Source organism: Peromyscus californicus, unplaced genomic scaffold, assembly GCF_007827085.1.
Source record: "Peromyscus californicus insignis strain IS unplaced genomic scaffold, ASM782708v3 Scaffold_22__1_contigs__length_63687245, whole genome shotgun sequence".
Lineage (NCBI taxonomy): Eukaryota > Metazoa > Chordata > Mammalia > Rodentia > Cricetidae > Peromyscus > Peromyscus californicus.
The window spans coordinates 59,177,995-59,203,773 of NW_026294525.1; the positions used below are offsets into that span (position 1 = coordinate 59,177,995).

Genomic DNA, 25,779 nt, shown 5'->3' on the forward strand with positions numbered 1-25,779 from the left:
AATGACTCACCATAGGCCACGAAACAGGGAAGGAAAAGGAAGAGACTAGTTCTTTAAATCCCTTTGAGAACATGCTCCTAATGACTTAAAGACCTCCCACTAGACTATATTTTTAAAGATACTTTCTCAGTAGTGCCTTTAACTTGTGGACCGTTGGAAGATATCCAAGATCTAAACCATTTTACTTGTATATTACTAAACAAAACAAAAATCCTTAGAGGTTATATTCTAATAGCAAGAAAAAGGTAATAGCCAGTACATATTACATGAAATAGATTTATTTATCTGTTACATGGTAGTTGGTATAGAAGAAGATGTAAAACACTTTATACGAATATAAGACTTGTAACAGTTTTAGATAGGGTGCTCAGAAAGGATCTCATTGATAAGATCAGTGATGTTGCTATCACATGGATATAAAATGTAAAAGAGTAAAATGGAAGTAAGTAGGAGTCCAGGTTGCTGGAGTGGAAGAAATAAGGCGAGGACAGAAGGAGAGTAGGTGGGTATGTGTGAGAAGATGATCATGTAGACCACTAATTTTCAAGGTACAGTGTCCATACTTTGGCTTCTGCTATCTCTAACATTGGCTATATTTGATTTGACAGTTGTGAGATTGTGGTTCTCAAATCTAAGGACAGGGATTGCACCTGAACAGTGGCATGGGAAAATCCAGGGCTTTCCATATGCTACTTTTACCCACCCTCTGACTACAGGTTTCTCTTTTGGAGACTTGAGAATTCTACAGTAGCTTTGCTGTACTCTTTCTTTTTGGATTACACTGCAGTGGAAGATAACTCCCAGCTCCTGCCTCCGTTTCTTCCTCCTTTACCTTGGATCCCATCAGTAGCTAAGGCTGATGGTCATCCCCAGCCTCTTTGTCTCTCTGTTCATCTCCTTTCACGAGTTCTCCCTAATACATTCCAGACACTGCATTTCTTTCTCAGAGCGCTTGCACTGAGTGAGAAACTCTGTTGATTAGGGACCAGCAATCTGTATTTTAATAAGCTTTCTGTCAATTCTGATGTATACTCAAATTTGAGAGTCACTACAGGAGGCTATTCTGTGAACTTGGAATTTTCTTCTGAGCTGCTGCATGGTACTGACCTGCCAAGGTATGACTTAAACTAACTAGAGTTCCTTTAGCAACTGTACAGGGGAACAAAGATTTAGGAAGATGTGGGTAGAGAAACAGGAGGTACAGTAGGACTATAGCATCAGTCTAGGTAATAAAGTATGGTAGCTTGAACTAGGGTAGGTAGTAGCAAGGGGGTAATGCAAAGATCAGCTTCTGGATACATACTGAGGGTTGTCGAGAGAGTTGTGAGATATGTCAAGAATGACAACAGAACTTTTTGTTGCTCAGAATTTTGAGTGTATTGGTGGAACATTTTGGAGGAAAGATCTGGCTGCCATGCTTGGATGTTTTGGGTTTATATGTCTGTATGATCAAAGTATAGACGTTACATTTTTCTACTTTGTTACATCTTAATCTAGACTTCCTTTGTATTTTTTAGTTGGATTCTTTTTTTCTATAGTCTCCCTCCAAATCAGTAAACAAAACAAAATCCACTCTTCTCAAAATGTAATTGGACCATTTTAAAAAAATGACCATAGTGCTCATGAAATAAAGCTTCAACTTCTAACCGTAGCTCCATGTCTGACCTCTGTCTACCTCCTATTTGTTGTTTTCCTTCCGGAGACACTGATCTTTGTTTTCAGCTCTGTGTATACTGGACTGTTTTCCACCTGAGTTCTTTGTACAAGCATGACTACTTTAAGTCATGATCATCAATATTCTATATATTAGCCCATTCTTTGTTTACTTTAGCACTTAACACAACTGTTTTAATTTTTGCTCTTCATTTTATGTTTTTCCATTAGTTTAAAAGTTCAGTCAGAGAAAGAACCATGTTTACTTGTCTATTAGTACACACTAGAACCTTTTCATAATGTTGAACACCTTATTAGCCAAGAGAGAGACAATAATATGATGTAGATATCGCTGTGGATAAGATACAGCTACAGATACTGAGGGAGTGCTTGTTAGGAGGACTGTGTCACGTGGTTATAAAGGCTGAGAAGTTACAGTAGTCTGAATGCTGAAACCCTGGGGTGCCAGTTCAAGTCTAAAAAGCTTCAGAACCAGAAAGGTCAGTCGTATAACTCTCATCTCCAGGCTGTTGATGGGAGTTCTAGAAACCAGAATCAAGATTTACGAGAGCTAGAGAGCTTGAACCTGTGGTCACTAATAAAAGAGAAAAATTGTATCCCAGTTCTGGAAAAAGGAGAGAAAATCACCTTTTCTCTGTCTCTTTTGTTCACAGTATGATTTGGATGGTGCTCACCTGCATGTAGACAAATCTTTCTTATGTATTCCCTAACTAAGCAAGCTAAAATTATTCAGAGACCTTCAGGATTAAAAGAAATAGAAGACAGTGTATAGAATTCCTATGCTATATTTTGGGGCAATATATATGAAACCAGAATCACAGATTTCCAAGTAATTTTGGTTTAATAGTTAAAGACTTATTCAGTGTCTGAAATAAAGAGACTAATTGGAAAAAAAAATTGTTAGCAAACAAAGACAAAGCAAAGATAATATGGACCACATTAACGGAGGTTTTCTTCCCATTTATTTGGGTAAAGTTGACCTATCTCCTGAGAGCTGTGTGAAAAATACCACAACAGTAGGAAAAATTTGGAATTTACCAATAAAAAAAATGAGATTTCATCTGTATTAGTCAAGATTTTCTAGGGGAACAGAATTGATAAAATCTATACACATATAAAGGGGATTTGTTAGAGTGGCGTACAGGCTGTGGCCCGCCTAGTCCAACAGTGGTTGTTTCCCAACAAAAAGTTGAAGAGTCTATTCAATAGTTGTGCAGCCTATGAAGCTGGTTGTCTCAGCTGATCTTCAGTGTATGCTGAGTCCTGAAGAAGTAGACTGAAGGAGTGAGTGTCTCAGCAGTAAGATATAGGGACTTGCCGATGAGATTGAGGGCAAGCAGGCAAAAAGCTTCTTCCTTCCACATCCTTTATAGAGATTTAGGGTGAGTCTTCCTTCTTCAAATGGTCTAATCAAGAAAAATCCCTCACAGGTATGCCCACCTGCTTGGGTTTTCAGTTAATTCCAGATGTGGTAAATTTGATACCCAAGAACAGCCATCCATCACAGTGCCATACATATGTCTTTTATCCCTTTCTTCATAGAAACAGCAGCAAATTATAGAAGCAATAGTGTTGTACCTCATAACCTTTGGCCTCTATATGCATGTACACACATGTATACTACACACATGTGCACACATATGTGAGCATACATGCCACATACATAGGAAGAGGTAGTGAGTATTATTTATTAAAACAATGATAGAGGTGGGATGATGAGATGACTCAGTGGTTAAGAGCATTTGTTGTTGCAGAGGACCAGGGTTCAGTTCCTAGCACCCAGAACATGTATGTGTCTCACAGACTGTAGCTTCAGTTTCAGGACATCCAATCTGACACTTTCTTCTGGCCTCATTAGATACAAGGCACATCTGTAGTTTACTCACATACACATAAAATAAATAAATCTTAACAATAAAGGGTAAAAGACAGAGTTGGTCAGAGATTACAATTCTGAGGGAGGTGAGTTAAGCTGAGATCTAAATGAATACTGAAATGAAGCTATGCAAAAGCCAGGAGCAGAGCTTTCCAGGCTGAGGAGATAGTAAGCAGGGGAACACATGAAGAAGGATCAGATACAGCAGGGGATACATGAGGAAGGATCAGATACAGGGATACATGGGGAGGATCAGATACAGGGATACATGGGGAAGGATCAGATACAGGGATACATGGGGAAGGATCAGATACAGGGATACATGGGGAAGGATCAGATACAAGAATACATGAGGAAGGATCAGATACAGGGATACATGAGGAACAATCAGATACTGGGATACATGAGGAAGGATCAGATACAGGGATACATGAGGAACAATCAGATACAGGGATACATGGGGAAGGATCAGATACAGGGATACATGGGGAGGATCAGATACAGGGATACATGAGGAAGGATCAGATACAGGGATACATGAGGAACAATCAGATACAGGGATACATGGGGAAGGATCAGATACAGGGATACATGGGGAAGGATCAGATACAAGAATACATGAGGAAGGATCAGATACAGGGATACATGAGGAACAATCAGATACAGGGATACATGGGGAAGGATCAGATACAGGGATACATGGGAAAGGATCAGATACAGGGAACATATGAGGAAGGATCCTATATAGATACGGGGATACATGGGGAAGGATCAGATACAGGGATACATGAGGAAGGATCAGATACAGGGATACATGAGGAAGGATCAGATACAGCAGGGGATCAAATGGACAGCCTAAAGTGGTTTTAAATGGCCAGGGAAAAAGAATAGTGAGTGATAAGGACAAGATTAAAGTGAGAGACAAGGATGAGATGGAGGCACATTTTAGATGTTGGGAACTAGCAAAATAAAAATTTTAATAGAAATTACTTGGTAACAGTTTTAATACAAATAACTCTGACCCAGAGTATGAGAAGTTTTTAAATTTTTAAAACTTTATTATTGTATGAGTATGTATGCCGTGTCTGGTGGGTGTGGGCACTTGCGTGCTGTGGCACATACATGGAATCAGATAACCTGGGATGTTGTCTTCACCTTCTGCCTTGAGTTGAGACAGAGCTTCTCTATTGTATTTTTCTGCTGTGTGCTAGGCTGCATGTGCTGGCCCATGAGTGTCCAGGGATTCTCTTGTCTCTGCTTCCCTTCTTGTAGGAACAGTGAGATTACAGACACCCGTGTCGTGCACCTGGCCTCACATGCATTACCGGGATTTGGACTTAGGTTCTTGTGCTTTTGAATGGCAAGCACACATTGAGTCATCTCCCTAACTCCTTGTTCATGTATTGTTCTAACTACATCATCTTTGAAAAATCACAGTTTGTCAGAGGCATTAGAGTTTTTGGTCCTCCTAAAATCATACGGAAACCTTAGCTGCTTCTGCTTTCATTTGAAAACTTCTCTCCTTAGTATGATCATCTGCATCTCCCTTTTCTTGTTAAGTCTCATATCCTGAGGTAACACAGTAGGATGCTTAAGCCCCTAAACAGTTATTTATTTGGTTATTTAGTTGGGGGGCAGTGTCAGAGGACAACTCAGGGAACTTGGTGCTCCTTCCACCATGTGGGTTCCAGAATTTAAACTTGGGTCATCAGGTTTGGCGGCAGACACCCTTAACCACTGAGCCATCTTACCAGCCCCATTCAAGCTCTTAATTTCCAGTCTGTTCAATTTTCACTGGATTCATTTGATATGTATAGATGTTAAAGACATCAGCTACTAAAACGTGTTATGTGTTGACATACACATTTATATATAAAACACGCATACATGTGAGTGCATATATATGATTATGCACTCTTTTCCTCTCCCTAGTAAACTTGTGAAATTAATAGACAAAGCTGAGTAAGGAAGGTCATATAAATGCTGTTAAAGGGCACGGCAAGAGTGATGGAAATAGTCTCCATTGTTTTGGGGTTTCTTGGACTTCCCATCTAATGAAGGGAGGCACTGCTTGCCTTCTGCTTCTGAAGTGGAGGGCGTTGTCTCCTCTGCTGCCCTCAGTTTTTGCTTTTGTTAAAAAGCATTTCTTGAGCTGGGTAAGAATGTTTGCTGTCAAAGCATGTGGACCTGCGTTTGGATCTCCAGCACCCGCATAAAAATCTCCGTGTGCATGTCTATATGTATGCTTATAACACCAGTGTTTTGAGGGGCAAAGACAGAAGAATTGCCGGGACTTGCTGGCTGTCAGCCTGGCTCCAAGTTCAGTAAATAGCTTAGTTACTGTTCTATTACTGTGCAGAGACATCATGACCAAGGCAACTCTTATAAGAGAAAACATTTAATTGGGGTCTTGCTTACAGTTTCAGAGGCTTAGTCCATTATCATCATGGCAAGGAGCATGATGCATTAAAGCAGGCACTGGAGTGGTAGCTGAGAGCTACACCCTGATGGTAAGGCAGGGGAGGAGGAGAGAGGGAGAGAGAGAACAATGCTGGGCTTGGCATGGGCCTTTGGAACCTCAGAGCCCACCCCCAGTGACACACTTCCTCCAACAAGGCCACACCTCCTGATCCTTTTAATCCTTTCAGATAGTGCCCCTCTCTGATGACTTAAGTATTCAAGTATTATGAGCCTCTGGGGTCATTCTTACTCATACCACCACAATAAGAGTTCCTGTCTCAAGCGAATAAGGAGACGTGTGATAGAACAGAATACCAGATGTCCTCCTAGATCCAAAGTACATGCAGGTACATGTACCCATGCACAAGTGCACACACACTTTCCTTTGCTTCTAAAAATAGCTTTGGTGGCTATGGTATTCTTCATTTTACTGCAACATATTTTTGGAAGGTTTATTTTTTAATCATGTGTGAGTGCCTGCAGAGCCGTTGGATTCTCCTAGAGCTGGAGATTCAGGCAATTGAACCAAACTGCAAGATCAGTACACATTCTTAACCATTGAACCATCTTCCCAGCCCCCGTATTTTTACTTTCTGTTTTATTTTAAGCATCTGCAGCGTTTTGGGTTTTGTTGGAGAAACTGAGGAAGGCACACAGTCCTTATTTGTAATAGTTTTCCTCTGACTGCTCTATTTCATTCTGTTTTCTATTCCTTCATGTGTCTGCCTGTGTGGTGCTAGAGATAGAACACAGGGCTTTGCACATACCACACAAGTACTTTATCAACTGCACCCCGGCCCAGCCCTTGCTGGGTAGAATACTTGTGTTTGGCAGGGTTTGGTTTTGTTCTGTTCTGTTTTGTTTTTTAAGAACTTAGATCACATCTCTTTCTCCCCTGGACTCTAACATTTCTCCTGGGACTTCTGCTTTTATCCCAATGACTTAATACTTTCCTTGTTTTAACTTTGTCTTTGAATTTTTAGAATTTTGATTATAATATTCCTCAGAGAGATGCTTTTTAAATAAAATACTTTTTAAGTCCTTTGAGCTTTCTGGATGTGAATATCAGTATCATGTAGCTAGGTCTACTGTAAACTGACCCTCTTGACTTTAACCTCAACAATTGCCTGACCAATTATAACATTTTTTTTTAATTTTTTTTATTTTTTGGTTTTTCGAGACAGGGTTTCTCTGTGTAGCTTTGCGCCTTTTTCCTGGAACTCACTTGGTAGCCCAGGCTGGCCTCGAACTCACAGAGATCCGCCTGGCTCTGCCTCCCGAGTGCTGGGATTAAAGGCGTGCGCCACCACCGCCCGGCTCAATTATAACATTTTTAATCACTTATTTTGTTTGCTAGATTTTTTTCTTATGCTTTTCCCCTTCTGTTCTGAAATCTCATAAAATGAATATATAAAGTGTCAACATCTTTTTACTTTTAAAAACCTGACTGGGGGGCCGGGCGGTGGTGGCGCACGCCTTTGATCCCAGCACTCGGGAGGCAGAGGCAGGTGGATCTCTGCGGGTTCGAGGCCAGCCTGGGCTACAGAGTGAGTTCCAGGAGGGGCGCAAGCCTACACAGAGAAACCCTGTCTCGAAAAACCTTAAAAAAAAAAAAAAAAAAAAAAAAAAACCTGACTGGATTATTGCAAAAGAACTATCTTCAGGCCCAGAAATTCTTCTATATGTTCACTTCTACTGTTGAGGTTCTCAATCAACTAGATACTTAACTTCATTTATTATGTTTTTTTTATCTTCAAAATTAATTTTTAGGGGGTTCCAGTATATATCGCTTCAATAATTTTATTTTTAAATTTTTTTATTAATTTTCCCAGCCTCTTTACTTAATGAATTTCACAGTTATGCCTTGAATTATCTTCCTAAGTTTATTTAATTGTCGGTTTTTCCTTAATATTATATGAAGTTTTTCAGAAAAATTCATTCTCTTGAGTTTTTTGCCAAGTAATTAATTCATTTCCTTCTTTGTATTCTACTAGATAATTACTGTGCTCCTTTGGAAGCACCGTACTTCATTTTTATTTTTCATTCTTCTTTATGCTGGTATTTGTGCGTCTGCTGACTTAGTTCCCTGTGCCATTTTGTGGGGTGACTTTAGTAGTAAGAGGCTTTACTATCATTTTGATTGGATGTGCCATTCTGACTTGTGTTCCAGTGAGACAAGTTTGTATGTACGTATTCAGCTTTTCAATTGTAATCAACACCAACAATATCTGCAAGTCTCTGTAGGCCGCAGCGGTTGTGGGATAGCACTGCCAGCAAGAAAGCCGTTCCCTTAGGTTGGGCACAGCTGCAAACGTGATATGCATGTACGTTTTTCTAGATCAAGACAGGGCTGGACCACTCGGTTCTTCATGTGGGTGTAGCATGCCTGCTCGAAGATGCATGTCTGTGTTTAAGGGCTACACAGAGATGAGTGGTACTGTCAATGCATGAGAGCTACATCTGTGACTTCATTGGACCCCTAGAGGATAACCTTCCTAGAAAGGTCTCTCCAGCTATTTTCCCCGGGATCAGAATGAATGGTTGGGATCAAACCTCTAAGAATAGGCTGCTCTGCTACTTCTTGGCCACAGGAGAATCATCAGATTTGTCTGGTTGATGCCCCAGGGTCCACAAGCAGGCCAAGCCAAACTAAACAGGAAATGTTGTGGGGACCTCAGTAGACTGAACCAAACACAATTGTAAAGCTACTCTTCTGTTTCTAGAGGTATTAGTTGATAGGTGTATTAGTTACCTTTCTATTGCTGTGGTAAAACACCATGACCAAGGCAACCTATAATAGAAAGAGTTTGATGTGGGAGGAGCAGACTGGTCTTGGAGTAAGCTTTTAAAGCCTCAAAAAAAAAAAAAAAAAAAAAAAGCCCACCCCCAGTGACATACCTTCTTCAAACAGTTCCACCAAGTGACGACCAAACATACGAGCCTCTGAGGACCATTCTCAGCCATTCTCATTCAAACCACCACAGTAAACAAGAGCAACTTCTTTCTAGAGTTGTGATGATTCGTGATAAGGTAGAAGTGGCTTGCTATTCTTTTTGGTCCCTAGTTTTATCAAAGCAGTATTTTTAAAAAAATTTTAAAATATTTATATGTATTTTTATATTGTAAATCTCTTATATGTAAATCTCTAATAGGTTTAGTTGAAAGGTCTTGGGGTATTTTTTAATGTTTTTTGGATAATATTAAATAACTATTAAAGACTGAGTTAGGCCAGGTGAGCCTAATTAGGACAGTAAGTTGCATTATTTCATCTCTGAATTACAGAAATATTTTTAAATGTTTTTCTTTTATTTTAGGCCTTTTTATGGTTATCATGAGAAGGAAAGACACTTTATGAAGATCTATCTTTACAACCCTGCAATGGTGAAAAGGTACAGAGCTAAATGAGACCAAAATATCAATGACCATGACTTCAATGTTAGTGAGAACAAGAAAAAGATAGAAGAAAGGCTGTGTAATTTTTAACACCGTTACAGTAGAGAATGTAAAATGTCTGTACATGTGAGTAGAGAGAGTCCCATTGCTTAGGTTGTATAAAGGCTACTTCAAAGGTAGGTCCTCTGTTTATGGCCCCTGTCTACTTCTTTTCTGTCTCAGATGTAGTATGTGTGTTGAGTTATGTAAGCAGAGATGATAGCTGTGTGATGTAATGTCAGTGCCCTATTGACCAGTCCCTATGTTCAAAACTAAAAAGAGATAGCTTCTTGTTGACCCCTTACTAGCTGCTTCATATCTTGAATTTTTTTTTCCGTTTGCTTTTAGTCTACTGCATCTAGTTTATTTTTCCAGTTATTCTAGAACCCATGTTATTGAAAGCAGGAATGAAACAAACACACACATTTCATAGTAAATTCACAAGGTTTTTAAATACATGGTAACAAAATATAAATGGCTTTTTGGATGAGTGCTTAATTTTCTTATTCAGGAGAGCTTCTCATCTAATTAATACTGAGTTTCAAAAATTAACCATTTGGTAAGATACAAGCTGAATGTCTCTACAGTGAGTTAGGGAACTGTAAGAGATACAGAACCAAAGACATGAGGTTTGCTCTGAATTAAACTAATTGAGCAACTTACCAAATTTTATATATAAAATAGAGAGAGATAGAGTGCCCTAATCCCAATAGTGATTTCCTTCTATACACAAGTAAAAACCAGTTTTTGTACAGCACATCCCTCCCTTACCCAAAATAGCTTCTATTAAGTACTAAAATAATTTTCCAGAATTATACCAGGAAAGGACTTTTGTATCAGTTCTCTATTCACTTTTCTTATAACCATGGAGTACAAAAGAACAATTCTTGGGATTCTTATCATCTCTCACGTACTCAGTGGTAAGAAAGTAAACATCAGTCATTTTTCCTTTTAAAAAATAATTTATCACAGTATTATCTTATAATCCTTCAAATTTAGTGTGTGTGTGTGTGTGTGTGTGTGTGTGTGTGTGTGTGTATTTATTTGCTTGTCTGTGTATGCACCATGAGCATAGAGTACCTGAGGAGGTCAGAAGGGGGTGTTTGATGTCCTGAAACTAGAGTTACAGGTAGTTGTAAGTTACTTGATGTGAGTGCTTAAATTGGAAAAAAAGAACTTGTTGGCTTTTAGTTACTTTTGGGAGGGTTGACACATACAACTCCATCTTGGTGATTTGAGACAGGGTTTTGTCAGGAAGCCTAGACTGGCCACAAACATACCTCCTGCTTCAGCTTGCCAAGTGCTGGGATTGTAGGCAAGCACTGTTATACCCAGTGTGTATTTCTGTAAGTTTTTTTTTTTTTTAAATGGTTTTAAATTTTTTTCCCCTTTTAATCCATGGATTTTTTTTTTCAATGAGAAAATTTCATTTTCGTTACTTTAAAACTTGGATTTATACATTTAACGTCAAATAAAATACAAATTTCTGGAAATACTGAAATGAAAATTTTGTGTATTAGTTTTTTGTTCTCTATATTTATATAGTCATTGCTTCATTTGGTATTTTAAAAACATAATCCTATAACTTTCTTTTTCTAACTTAGGATATGTGAACTTTTGCAAAGTGGAGCCATAATGAATAAATTTTATCAGCCTCATGAAGCGCATATTCCCTACCTCCTACAGCTCTTCATTGACTACAATCTTTATGGGATGAATTTAATAAACCTGGCTGCTGTCAAGTTCCGAAAAGCAAGAAGGAAAGGTAAGGTTAATTTTCAAGTTCAGATTAAGGCTTTGAAACAGGTGCTATGTAATTAATGACTTACAAAGAGAGTATGTTTTGAGAAATGAATGAGTGGATAATGAATAAAAAGAAATGCTCAGAGTGGGGTTTGAGATTATCAGGCAAAGCTTTTGAGAGGACATTTTCTGGAGCTCGGGAGATGGCTCAGTAGGTAAGAGCACTGGCTGCTCTTCCAGAGAACCCAGTTTGATTCCCAGCACCCACATGGTGACTCACAACTACATTTAATTCTAGTCCAAGGGATTCAGTGTTCTCTTCAGGCACCAAGCACACAGTGGTAAATAGAAATACTTGCAGCCAAAATACCCATATACATAAAAATAAATAAATCTTTAAAATAATAAAAAAGACATTTTGCTAGTTTACTGAAATATTCACACGCTATATAACTCACCTACTCCTAAGGAGACAACTTGAAGGTTTTTCATCTATTTGGAACTATGCAGGCATTGACATCGATTTCAAATATTTTAGTCATCTTGAAGGAAACCTTTTTATATTTTATGACTCTAATCTGCATGCTTCCCAGGCAAGCTTCCCAGGCCTACGACTGCTAAGTAATCAATAATCAACTTTCTGTTTATGTAGAGTTACCTATCCTGTATATTTAGTATTAGTAGAATTGTACAATATATGGAAACCTAATTTGTATACTTAGTGTAATTTTCTTAAGGTTAACCACGTGCCATGTACCAGCTCTTCATTCCTTTTAGTGACACAGTAATGATCTGTTGTGTGTATAACCTACTTTTTTTTTGGTCTTCATCAGTTGATGGTCATTTGGAGATCTTTTCCTTTTCAGACTCTTGTTAACAATGCTATTTTGAACACTCCTGTACAAAATTTTTTATTTTCAGCATATGCTTGTCAGTAAAATTTCTGGGTTCGGTGGTCTAGCTCATGTGGCGGGGGCAGGAGGGGGACAGAGTGAGAGTGCGCGCACACGTGTGCATACATTCGTGCACATATACTCATGCAGGCAAACACTTTACCTACAAAGTTATCTCTTCTTCCTTTCTATTTCTTTTAGAACATATTGAAGTGGACATTTTTCTTTTGGCTAAAATGTTCTTCCCGATTCTTCCCTCTTTGCCATACTTCTTCACCCAGGAATCAGCATTTTTGTCTCTAAGTTTACCAACTATTTTCCTTTGGTTTAATTTCTTCCATTCCTTCTACCATTTCCAAACTTTAATGGGCTATATTTTGAGGTTAGTCTCTTTAAAAATCATTTAAAAGTTGGATAATATTCAAACAATAGTAAAAACACCAAAGAATTTGCAAATAATAAAAAGTGCAGACCTAAAGAGGTAGTAATATAGTAAGGATGACTTTTGCTCTGAAGACATTTGTTTATCATGGGAAATTCAGAATCTTCTTTGAGGCAACAACCATACTGGTTGTAAGAGAAACCCAAGTCCAGGTCTGCCTGGCAGCTGGAAACTCCAGAATAAGGTAGGACCACCAGTAGATGCTCCCTAACTTGAACACTCTTGAGAGATTCAATCCAGTTTGGATATCCTGGGACTAAAACATTCTCAAATACAGAATGTGATCTAAGGTGGTGCTAATCTGGTAATATATTTAGGTCTGGTTGAAGAAAGTACAAATCCTCCCTAGAGCATATTCTCTTTATATTCAGTGTATGTTCAGTACACAATGTACTAGAATATGTTAGAGTTATAATAAACACACCCCAAATCAGCAGAGAATGCAGATGTTGTCATTATTGATGGCTATTGAAAAGTTATCATTTGTAATATTTATCAAGTAAGGATACTATGTGCAGAGTTCTAGTATACAATGTTAAATTCACTACTAGTTTTTTCAATTATTTTTAGCTCTCCAACAGTTAATATCCCTTATGTGGAACAATTTAGATGCAATAAAACTTTTAGAAAGAAAATATTTTATAGTGACAACATATACTACATACTACATTCATTTAAATGCATAAAGATTAATGCCTTGAACCCAGTCTGTTACTCCCCTTCAAAGACCAAAATAATTCATTTATTTGTAAATTTTATGAATTATAATTTATAAATTTATAATACTAGCTAATAATAACAACCTCAAGTTTTAATGACATACTTTTTTCATCTTCTCAGTGATTTAGAGTAATATAAAGTCTCTCATAAGAAACCAGATTTTCTTAATGAATAGTTCTCCTTAGGTCCTAAGAATCCCTACGAAAAACCTCATATAAAGAAGATTGAGATCGGCTTGACTGCCTATTAGCTTTTTTGTGAAAGGATAGCACTGTGGAGCACAGGAATAACTCCACACTTGAAACAGTTCATATATAGTCACCTTAACTTTGACAATGATACTGTGGTACTTCAGTAGAGAAATAGCTTGCATGTAGTTACCTACACTTTGACAGTGATAATGTGATAATTCAGTGGAGAAAGAATTGTCATTTCAAAAATTATTTCTAGAATTGTTGGATGTCTATATGTCAGGACTGGTTCATATAGTTTATTGGTTTATATTTTGTGTGTGTGTGTGTGTGTGTGTGCACATGTACATGCATGTGCCTTCCCTCGTGTGTGTCTGAACATTGAATCCAGAAGTCTGTGCATCCTAGACTAGCATTCTACCACTAAGCCACATCCTTCTTTGTTGTACTTTTTCTTTTGACACAGGGTCTCACTGAGTTGTCCAGGCTGGTCTTGAACTCACTCTTTAGCCCATGGAGGCATTGGACTTGTAATACTCCTGCCTCAATTGCCTTAATTGGGGTTACAGGTCTGCACTACCATCCCCGATTAGTTATACATTTTTTTTTTTTTTTGAGACAGGGTTTCTCTGTGTAGCTTTGGAGCCTGTCCTGGAACTCGCTCTGTAGCCCAGGCTGGCCTTGAACTCACAGAGATCCTCCTGCCTCTGCCTCCCGAGTGCTGGGATTAAAGGTGTGTGCCACCACCAACCGATGAGTTATACATTTTTTAAAACATTGAGATGCATTACAGATGTATATGTAAAATGTAAACTATCAAATATTTTAGCTGAAAATCTGCCCAACCTTGAATTTGAAAGGGAAGTTTAGATACAATATCCATGAAGGGAAAAATTGATAAGTTGGATTTTGTTAAAGTTTAAAACTTCTGCTCAGTGAAAACATATTTTAAAGAATGAAAAGTTGGGGCTGAAGAGATGCCTCAGCAGTTAAGAACACTTGCTTCCCCCGTAGAGGACCCAGGTTACTTTCAAGCACCTACATGGTAGTTCTCAACAATCTGTACCTATAGTTTCAGGTCTCCAGTACCCTCTTTTGTCCTCTATGGGCACCAGCAACACACGTGGAACACATACATACATGCAGGCAAACACTCAAACACATAAAATAAAAACAAATACTTTCAATTTATTAGTTCTTTGAGAATTTTATACAATGTGTTTAGATCATAATCACTCCCTTCCAATATGCCTCCCAGATCCATACCCCCTCTCCTCCCCACCCAACTTTGTGTCCTTTTTTTTTTTCATCTCATCAAGTAACAGTTTATGTTACCCGTATAGTCTTAGATATGTGGCCTTCACTGGAGTGTGGTTAACCTGCTAGGGACCACACCCTTAAGGAAAACTGACTTTCCTCTTCCCAGCAGCTATCAATACCAATAACGCCATAGCGAGAAGTGGATGTCCAACTCCCCTCTCTGTGCTAGAATTTTGTCTGGCTTGAGCTTGTATCAGTTTTATGTATGATATCTTGACTGCTGTAAATGCGTATGTGTAACTGTCCTGCTGTGTCCAGAAAACACTGATTCTTTGCAGTAATTTACTGCTCCTGACTCTTACAGTCTTCCTATCATCTTTCCTGCAATGATCCCTGAGCCTTAGGGGGAGGGGCACATACAGATGTCCCCTTTAGGTCTGTGCGTTCCGCAGTCTCTTATTCTCCATACCCTGACCAGTTGTGGGTCTCTTAATCACCATCTCCTCAAAATGAAGCCTCTCTGATGAGGGTATCCTGTTAATCTATGGGTGTAATTATAAATCATTAGGATTCTGTCCAATACTATGCCCATTTAGCAGAGTAATAGTAAGTTCTCCCGTAGGGACTATGACCTGTCACGCCCCAGGTTCCCGTCCCCGATGTCAGTGCCAGATACAGATTTCAACTTGTGGAGAGACCTTAAATCCAGCCAGAAAGTGAATGGTTCCTCCCGGGACCTTCGTGCCGCTGTTGTACCAGGAGCCGATCATTTTTCTAGCTTGCAGCTTTCACAGCTGAGTAAAACTGGTGATTACTTTTCTCCTCCTGTGGCACAGCACCTTGCAGCACTATGAAATCTAGCCAGTAGAGATAAAGCTTCCTAGTGGATGTCATCCTCACTTCCCTTTGTATTCTATGAGTCGGGTATGTGTATGTTAGCAGTAGTTTTACCTTCAAGTCTAGAGAGTAATCAAGAGCATTGGCAATACCCTTTAGTTCAAATATATCACACAAGCACCTCTGATAGTCTTTAAGGACACCCAAACTTCCCTTTGGAACTTTACAAGGCATACTTCTATCATCTTTCACTGCTCCCAGATTATTCCCCAAATTTGGTGGCTGTTGGGTCTCACTTGGTAACAGCTCCAAAGGAGATAACCCATTCCTGGCACTGGGCTTTTTATTTGTTATTCTGTGGTGTTTAGTAGGGACACTGTTGCTTGTTATGGGGTGACTCTTTGTGTATGTATGTATTTCAGGGAGCTTCTCATAAGACATTTTGAAATCTCTGTAGTGTTAGTTATCCCTCCCTGTGGTGGTTTGAATAAGAATGACCCCCATAGGCTCATATATTTGAAAGCTTACCAGGGAATGTAACTCTTGATAGGATTGGAAGAATTAGGAGATGTAACCTTGTTGGAGGAAGTGTGTCACTTGGGGAGTGGGCTTTGAGGTTTCAAAAGCCCATGCCAGGCCCAGTCTCTCTCTGCCTACAGATCAAGATATAGAACTCTCAGCTACTTCTCCAGCACCATGTCTGCCTGCATGCCACCATGCTGCTTGCCATGATGATAATGGACTAACCCTGAAACTGTAAGCAAGCCCCAGTTAAAAGGTTTCTTTTGTAAGAGTTTCCTTGATCATTGAGTCTCTTCACAGCAGTAGAACAGTGACTAAGACATTTCCCATAGTCTGGACTGTATCTTACCATCCCATACCCTTTCCCATTTAATCCTTTCTGTTCTGTTTTTCTTTAACCCGGTATACTACTGCATTCTATCTCCCCTCCCTTGCCCAGTCCTTCCCACTATGGCCTCTTACTAACTTCCTGACCTCTGTGGCTATTCCAAATGGGAACAGAAACATATCTGAAGATTCAGAACTAACATCCACAAATGAGAGAAACATCATTTGTCTTTCTAGGTCTGGGTTACCTCAGAATAATTGTTCCTAGCTCCATCCATTTGCTGCTGTATCCCAAGTGCCTTGGGTCCTGGAACCTTGGCTTAGGGCATTGATGAACAGACACAGGTACAAAGAAGCTGGGATCAGGTGGCTTTCTCTCACCCCTACCTCTATCACAATGGGAACTCAGCATGTTTATTAGATTCAGCAGTGGGGGAGGGCTTAGTAGTCTGAATAGGTGGTCTCTGAGGTAGGCAAGCAGTCCCAGGCTGTAAACATCCTCTAGATGAAGACAAGGTTGCCAGTCTTCACACACTGGTCAGTCTTTGATAAAACACTCATATCTGATTCCTGGGGAAAGCTTTGCCGTTCCTCTTGAGCCAGCCCATATGAGTAATGGCTTTGCAAATTTCCCATAGGCCAGTTGGTCTTGGAGTTCTCAACAGCACATGCACATGCAAAAATACATATTCACTCAGACTTCACTCACTCAGGGCTTCCTCTGCTCCCTGTAATTTACCTGTGAATTTCGTAATTTCATTTTTCTTAACAGCTGAATAATATTGCATTGTGTAAATGTTCCACATTTTTCTTACCTATTCATTAGTTGATGGACATCTACGCTGTTTCCATTTCCTGGCTATTATGAGTAGAGTAGCAATGAACACAGATGAGCAGGTGTCTCTGTAGTATGATATATGGAGTCTTTCGGGTATATGCCCAACAGTAGTATAGCTGGATGGACCATGTGATAGATGTATTTCTAGCTTTTTGAGGAACTTCTACACTAATTTCCATAGTGGCTATATGACTTTACATTCCCACCAGCAATGAGTAAGTATTACTCTTTGCCCATGACAGTATTTTTGTTGTTTGTTTTTGACACAGAGTCTGTTTTCATAGCCCTGGCTGCCCTGGAACTCACAATCCTTGAATTAACAAAGATCCACCTGCTTCTGCCTCCCAAGCACTGGGACTTGGTGTGTGCCACTACACTTGGCTGTTACTTTGTTCTTGTTGATGTTTGTCTGGTTGGTTTTTAATCTTAGCTGTTCTGACTGCGGTAAGGCGAAATCTCAGAGTCGTTTAATTTGCATTTCTCTTATAGCGCGGGATGCTGAACATTGTTTAAAAACATTTCAGTCAATCCCAGCACTCAGGAGGCAGAGGCAGGTGGATCTTTGTGAGTTCGAGGTCAGCCTGGTCTACAGAGCGAGATCCAGGAAAGGCGCAAAAGCTACACAGAGAAACCCTGTCTTGAAAAAACAAAAAAAAAAAAAAGAAAAAGAAAAAACATTTCAGTCATTTGTGTTTCTTCCTTTTCACACTGTTTACTTCCATTCTCCATTTTTAAATTATGGTTTTTTTTGATGTTTAGTTTTTTTTAATCCTTTGTATATTCTAGAACTAATCCTCTGTAACACTTGCAGAGACCTCAATCCCGCCATACCGCAGGTCGAGCGCGCACACTAGGAACCCGCCAGTAGCTCAAACCGGCAGCTGCCACTCATTTGAGAGAGACAATTAGGAAGCTGTTTTTAGCTCCGTTTTAGAATCTTTTTTCTCAGGTTTTACGTGGAAACTCATGCCACCACGTTGGACGCCATTTGTAGCTAGAGTTTTCCTGCCTGGCCCAGGGTCAGGGCAAATCTCTCTCACCTGGCTGTCCCACAGCCACTCAGACCCTACCAAGTAAACACAGAGACTTTTATTGCTTACAAACTGTATGGCCGTGGCAGCCTTCTTGCTAACTGTTCTTACAGCTTAAATTAATCCATTTCCATTCATCTATACCTTGCCACATGGCTCATGGCTTACCGGCATCTTCACATGCTGTTTGTCATGGTGGCGGCTGGCAGTGTCTCTCTGACTCAGCGTTCCACTTCCCAGCTTTATTCTCCTCCTTGTCCCGCCTACACTTCCTGCCTAGCCAATGGCCAATCAGTGTTTTATTTATTGACTAATTAGCAACACATTTGCCATACAGAACATCCCACAGCATGTTCATTTCTATATCCTGCTACCTTGTTGACTATCGGCTTAGGAGATTTCTGTTGGAGACTCTGGGGTCTTGTAGGCATAGAATCACAGCTTCCGAAAGTAAGGGTACTTGGACTTCTTCCTTGTCTATTTGTATCCCTTTTATCTCCTTGACTTGTCTATTGCTGTAACAAAGACTTGAATAGGAATGGAGACTGGGCATTTTTTGTCTTTTCCTGACTTTAGTGGACTTTATTTGAGTTTTTCTTCATTTAACAAGATGTTGGCTGTAGGCTTGCTTTATTATGTTGAGATATGTCCCCTGCTTTCTTTGATTCCCTGGGACTTTTATCATGAAGGGATGTTGGATTTCATCAGCAGCTTTTTCTATATCTAATGAGATGATTGTATGGTTTCTGTCCTTGCGTATATTTATGTGGTGGATTGTATTTACTGATATATTAATATGTTGAACCATCCTCATCTCTGGGATGAAACCAGCTTGGTCATGGTGGACAGTATTTTGGGTGTGTTTTTTAAATTAGGTTTGCAAATATTTTATTGAGAATTTTTGTGGCCTTGTCAATCAGAGATACTGGCATACAATTTTCTTTTTTGATGGGCTTTTGTATGGTTTTGCTATCAGGTTGATAGTGGCAGTATTTGAAAATATTCCTTCTTTTTTTTTGTGGAATAATTTGAGTAGTATTGGTGTTTTTTGAAGATGTAGTAGAATTCTCTGCTGAATACATCTGTCCCTGGGGTTATTTTTAGTTGGGAGATTTTTTTTTTTTTTTTTTTTTTTTTTTGGTTTTTCGAGACAGGGTTTCTCTGTGTAGTTTTGCGCCTTTCCTGGGACTCACTTGGTAGCCCAGGCTGGCCTGGAACTCACAGAGATCCGCCTGGCTCTGCCTCCCGAGTGCTGGGATTAAAGGCGTGCGCCACCACCGCCCGGCAGTTGGGAGATTTTTAATTACTGCTTTTATTTTGATTGTATTTCATATGTCTATTTAAATTTTTTATTTATCTTGATTTATCTTTGGTAGGCCATATATATCTAGAAATTCATCCATTTTTTTTTAAATTTTCTAGTTTACTGGAACATAGATTATAAAGTAATTTTCAAATCTTTATGATTCTCTAAATTTTTTCAGTGTCTGTTGTGATGTCTCTATTTATATCCTTAATTTTATTGGTTTAGATAATCTCTTTTTGGTTAATTTAACTAAAGGTTTGTCAGTGTTGTTAACCTTTTTAAAGAATTAACTTCATTTCATTGATTCTTTATATTTTTTTCCTGTTTCATTAATTTCAACCCTTATTTTATTATGTCTACCTGTCTACTTTTGGGAGGTGTTCTTTGCTGTAGTTTTTCCAAGGCCTTTAGGTGCGTCATTAATTTATTAATTAAAGATCTCTCAAATTGACTGAACCAACAACCAGGGAGCCTGCATGGGACTGACCTATGTATTCTGCATATATATTACAGTTGTGTAGCTTGATCCTCTTGTGGGACAGCTAACCTTGGGAACAGGGGCTGTCTCTGACTCTTTTACTGGCTTTTGGGACCCTACTCCTCATATTGGGTCGCCTTGCCTAGTCCTAATACATGGGGAGGTGCTTAGTCTTGTTGCAACTTGATAGGCTATGTTTTGTTGACACACATGGGAGGGCTGCCCTTTCCTAATAGAAATGTAGGAGTGGATTAGGGGGTAGGAACGGGGTCAGGGAGGGACTGGGAGGAGAGGGAGGAGGGGAAACTGCAGCTGGGATGAAAAATCAATCAATTAATTAATTAAAAACTTCTCTCAGATTTTTGATGTAGGCACTTAGTGCTGTAAACTTTGCTCTTAGGATGGTCTTCACTGTGTCTCAAAGATTTAGCTTTATTGCCAGTCTCAGAGTGACAGTGCGAACAAATCTCCCACAACAATTATATACTAGGAAAATATTTATTAAAACCAGGAAGATCTACCCTTACACACCTGTTATCAAAGGCCACAGTTCAAAAGATTCTTGATAACAAATGCTGGCCTGTGTGTTAAACCACAACAATTCCCATTCATTGCTGATGGCAGATGTGAAATAGTAGTCACTTGGAACACAATTTCCTACTCTCATAGCATTAATTGTACTTAGAGTTGACCCAGCTGTTGTTCTCTTTGGTGTTTGCCCAAGTGCTTTAAAATGTAGACCCACCAAGTCTGAATGCACATTTTTGCTGCAACTTCATTCATAGATACTAAAAGTGTGAGACAATGAAGATGTTCACTGAATAGAAGAATTCATCATATCACTATTCCTGGTTATTTCTGGAATAAATTGTGTACTTTTGTTTCTACATTAAGATCAAAATATATTTTCAGTTTCCAGCCAAATTTCCACTTGGATTTATTGGGGCTCAGACTACTGTAGCTATTTGAACTCTAAAAAATACAGTTCTCTATTTTTCAATGAGATGTTAATTTATTTACGTGAACATTTAGATATATACTTTTATTATACGTTTGAAATTTTATAACTGTGTGTTACTCAATTAATTGTAAACACTTTTTTCTACTTAGTTTGGAATTACTGCACTCAACTGTGTGTATGTAATCCTGTATATCCGTGAACCTTTAAGAAATAATGTTTAAGTACTCTTACATAATTTGTAAATTATTTTACAAAGAGAACAATTTTGTACAAATTATAAATATAATTTCCCAGATATAGTGCCATATGTCTTTAATCCCAGCACTCAGGATGCACAGTCTGCCAGGTCTGTGAGTTTGAGGCTGTCCTAGTCTACATAGTGAGTTCTAGGTCAGCCAAGGCTGTGTAATGAGACCCTGTCTCCAATAAATAGATAGATAGATAGATAGATGGATTTATTAGATAAAATACGAAGTTTAAAAGTATAATTTATTTAAATTTGCCTTTATTTTCTAGGTGATACATCACATGGAGCTGGATCACTCAAGGATCAGTTATCAGGAAATTCTGCTGCTGGTACTTTATTTAGGTGGGAAGAGGATGAAATACCAAGGTTAGCCAATGTTGTCAAAGAAGTGAAAACTTTATGTATGTACTGACTGTGATATTACCATTGGTTATCATACTTAATACTTAACCTTTTGCTCCACTGGCTCTTTGAAACGTTATGTTAAAAGCCAGTCTCAGTAGTGGTCTATAACATGGACCCCAGGTTGAAAGACTCGGGCATGGTGGGAGCAGCAAGGTGGCTGGAGTAAAGGCCCTTGCTGCCAAGTCTGATGACCTGAGTCTGGTCCCTGGAACCTGCCTGGTGGAAGGAGAGAACAGATTCCTACAAGTTGCCGTCTGAGGCCACATGCAAGTGATAGCACACACACGTGCACAGTCCAAAACACACAATATAAATTAACTGTAATTTAAAAAATGGAAATGTACATCGTTACTACCTAATTAATGAAGGGAATCTGAAGTAGGTTGTTCTATTTCTTGCCAGTTTTAATCTTCATCATGTAGTCTAACCTGAGGTCTTATAAGTTATCAAGTTAAAAACTCAGTTATTATAAAATAGCAACTGAAATGGCACATATTTTTAAACTAAACAACCCTTTAGGTTTCTAAATCATTGAGTATGGAAATACATACATGACAAAATACAACTTTTGTTTCTTTGAACTGTTTTGTTGATTACACTGTTTGTTAAGTTGTAGTATATCCACATGCTTAGATTCCCACCATAAGGCAGACCTGTAACCACCACCTTTCTAATGACTAGTCAGGAGCTTTTCTGTGTAAAGTTAAGGCTTTCTCTTTGTCCCCCATAGCACTGCCTAAGCTCTCTTGAGCCTCCTGTTGGTCGCTGTGTTATCGGCAGCATGGTTACAGTTTCCCTCTCTTTAATGACACGCATGTCACTTGATTTTCAGAAGGTTTTAAACTTATATTTATTATCTGTTGTGTAAGTGCACACATGCACAGAGATCAGAGGACCGTTTGTGGGAGTCAGTTTTCTCCATCTACCATATAAGTCCTGGGCATAGAACTCAGGTCAGCAGGTTTTGGTAGCTGATGTTTTTACCCAGGGAGCCATCTTGCTGGCCCTGATTTTTTTTTTAAATTTATGTTTATTATTTTAAACTATATTTATCTCGTGGTGTGTGTGTATGTGTGTGTGCGTGCGTGCGTGTGCACATATATGCCTGCACATGTGTTATTGTACATGTGTAGGGGTCATAAGACAAATCTCAAGTTGGTTCTTTCGGCCTACCATTAGGACTTTAGGCCTGCCTGCAAGCACCCTGCTGAGCCGTCTTACTAGCCCACTGATCTTTGCGGGGTTGGGTTTTTTGTTTGTGTGTGTGTGTGTACTTAGGTGTGCACATGTGGAGGCTAGAGGTCATGGTTAGGTATCTTCCATTGTCACTTTCCCCCTTATTTCTTGAAAGTCTTTCACTGAACCTGGAATTTACCAATTAGGTGGAACAGCAAGCCTAGAGAACTCCCCCTGTCCTCTTCCTCAGGGATAGAATTACAGCCTGAGGGTGCCACACCCAGCTTTTTACATAGATGCTGGAGAACTGAACCTAGTTCTCACGTTTGTGTGGCAAGCACTTTACTGACAGCCATCTCTCAGCTCACTGATTCTTTTTTCTTTTAGCAGATTTGTGTATTTATGTGTGAAGAGTGGGATGGGCCACTAATATTCATTGACTTTATTTTCTATTTTATATTAAGAAAACTTATTGCTAGGAGATGGTTGTGCATGCCTTTAATCTCAGCACTTGGGAGGCAGAGGCAGGGAGATTTCTGGGTTTGAGGCTAGTCTGATCTACATAGTAAGTTCCAAGACAGCCAGGGATACACAGAGAAACCCTGTCTTGAAACAAACAAACAAACAAATAAAAAACAAAGAAAACATTGGTTGAATTTCAAATGATTATGAAAATACTTGTTTTGAGTGGTGGCTATATCCTTATAATCCCAAGACTTAGTAGGTTGAAGCACAAAGGTTGGAAGTTTGAGGATAGATCAGGTTGTTTACTAAAATCCTGCCTGATAAACCAAACCAAAGATACATTTTGCTTGGAGCTTATCTAATTGCCCTAGTTTATTTTCAGACGTTGTAACCAAAAACAGCTTTGGAAAGGTAAGGACTTATTTCATCTTACAGAAGGAAAGTCAGGGCAGAAACTCAAGGCAGGAATTTGAATGGAAGAACTGAAGCAGAACCACAGAGGAGTGCTGTTTACTGCTTTGTTCTCTGTGGCTTCCTTAGCTTGTTTTTTTAATACAACCAAAGATTGCCTGCCCAGAGTGGTACTGCCCACCGTAGATTGGGCCAGAAATTTGGCCACCAGCTTGAGATGTAGTCTTAGTCACTTCTGGATCACAATTTCTGTGTATCGACACTGAGGAAATAGTTGCCAGGAGATTCTGTCTCAGTGATGCTGGTCTCCTGGCAATCATAACTGCTTCCTTAGCCCCCGCTAACCAGCGTCAGTTGTTTCAGAAGAGCAAAGGTTCCACTTCAATAATGCTGATTTCCTGTTAATCACAGCGGATTATTCTTCAGCCCCAGCTGACCAGACACCACAGATTCTTATTACAAAATACCACACCAACAGCCCTGATGGAGTCTTTGCTCCCCTCTGAAACTTGACAAGTGAGGCCTCTATTATCTGCACCTCTTGTTTTAACATTCCTATTTTCCAAGTTCCCATAACAGCTCACTAAACTCTCAATACCCTTTCAAGCTTAGAGTTCCAAATACTTCTGCAGTCCTCCATCAAAATAATACGATCAAGTCCATTGCAGCAACCCCACTCCTGGTACCAATTTCTGTCTTAGTTGGTTTCACTATAGCTGTGATAAACACTTCCCACTTGGGGAAGAAAGAGTTAATTTATCTTACAACTACCAGATCACTGTCCATCACTGAGAAAAATTAGGGCAGGAACTTAAGCACAGGCCATGCTTTTTTTCCATGACTTGCTCAGCTTTCTTATACAACCCAGGATTACCTGCCCTTGACTGGCACTGATCACAGTGATATGGACCCTCCCACATCAATCGTTGACTAAGAAAATACTCCACAGACTTGCCTACAGAGCAATCTGGTAAAGACATCTTTTTGATTGAGGTTCTCTCTTAGATTACTCTAGCTTATGTCAAATTGACATAAAACAACCATCACACTAATTTAGTTTCAGCTCTTTAATAGGTACTTGACAGATTTACATATTATAAAATTACTTAGGGTTTCTTTTCCACCTAAAGTTAAGATAGATTCTTGTTAACTTAATGGTAAAAAATGTTATTACTGGAATATTCTGTCAGAATGAGTTTTTAAAGGTTTTCAAGTAATAAGGGTAATCACTATCCCTGAAGTCTGCTTATTAACAACAATCTGAAGCCTCACCCAACAGTCTTCTTTCTTGTTAAGTCATAAAACTGTAATAAAGGTACACTGACTGGGATTAAAATTGGAATTGTACTATAACAGAAATTTAATTTTAGAATGTTTGTTAAGAAGTCTTACTGTTTTTAAGAGTTCTAAAAATTAATATAGGGAAAGATAGAGCTAGGTAAGCTAGTAAAATTAGACTCAGTGAAATTCACTCACTTACCCACAGATGGATGGGTAGGTTTCCTTTCCTTCAATGTCTATTCATTTGTTTGTTTATTTGTGGCCTCACTGTAGTTTTGGATAGCCTGAAGTTCACTGTGTATAATCAGACTTGTAGCCATGCTACTGCTGCCTCTACTTCCCTCAAGCTGGGATTGCTGTCACTTTTGCTAGCTATAACTCACTCTTCACCAGTCATGTGGTTTATCACGTCAGTAGTTGTGAAAAGTTTTAAAGCATCTGCAGCTCAGAAGTAGCTGGGGACAAGAAGAATAGTGAATATCATTTGCCCACTTTTCAGTATGATTACCTTCCCTTGTCTGAAAATCATGTATGATTGTAGGGGGAAAATGCTTCTAGGCGACTTACATTATATGTTTATGATTTTTTTATATATCTTTATGTTGTCCCTCTGTTGTCTTAACCATTTTCTTTAGCCAGAACCTCATGTTGAACATTAAATATTTCTTACATGTAAAATACGATTTGGAATATATAGACTACATTTTAATTGGTATCAATAGGTTGTCCTTACAATTTTTCTTATCCTGTTAATAATTTATTATATATACATAGTATCATGAATAATCATGAATTCATTTAAT

At 38.9% G+C, this 25,779-nt stretch overlaps 1 protein-coding gene across 5 annotated transcripts in view; it reads left to right on the forward strand.

Annotated features, from left to right (window-relative positions):
• The window catches only part of Rev3l (REV3 like, DNA directed polymerase zeta catalytic subunit), a 152,763-nt gene that overhangs the window by 46,356 nt on the left and 80,628 nt on the right, over positions 1-25,779 (forward strand). For all 5 annotated transcript variants that reach the window (XR_008221293.1, XM_052751437.1, XM_052751438.1 and 2 more), the window contains 3 exons: positions 9,325-9,399; positions 11,047-11,207; positions 21,508-21,604. Coding sequence is in view for 4 of the 5 variants with exons in the window: in XM_052751437.1 (XP_052607397.1) it covers positions 9,325-9,399; positions 11,047-11,207; positions 21,508-21,604 (333 nt within the window). In the remaining variant the exon portion in view is untranslated. The remainder of the gene's footprint in view (positions 1-9,324; positions 9,400-11,046; positions 11,208-21,507; positions 21,605-25,779) is intronic.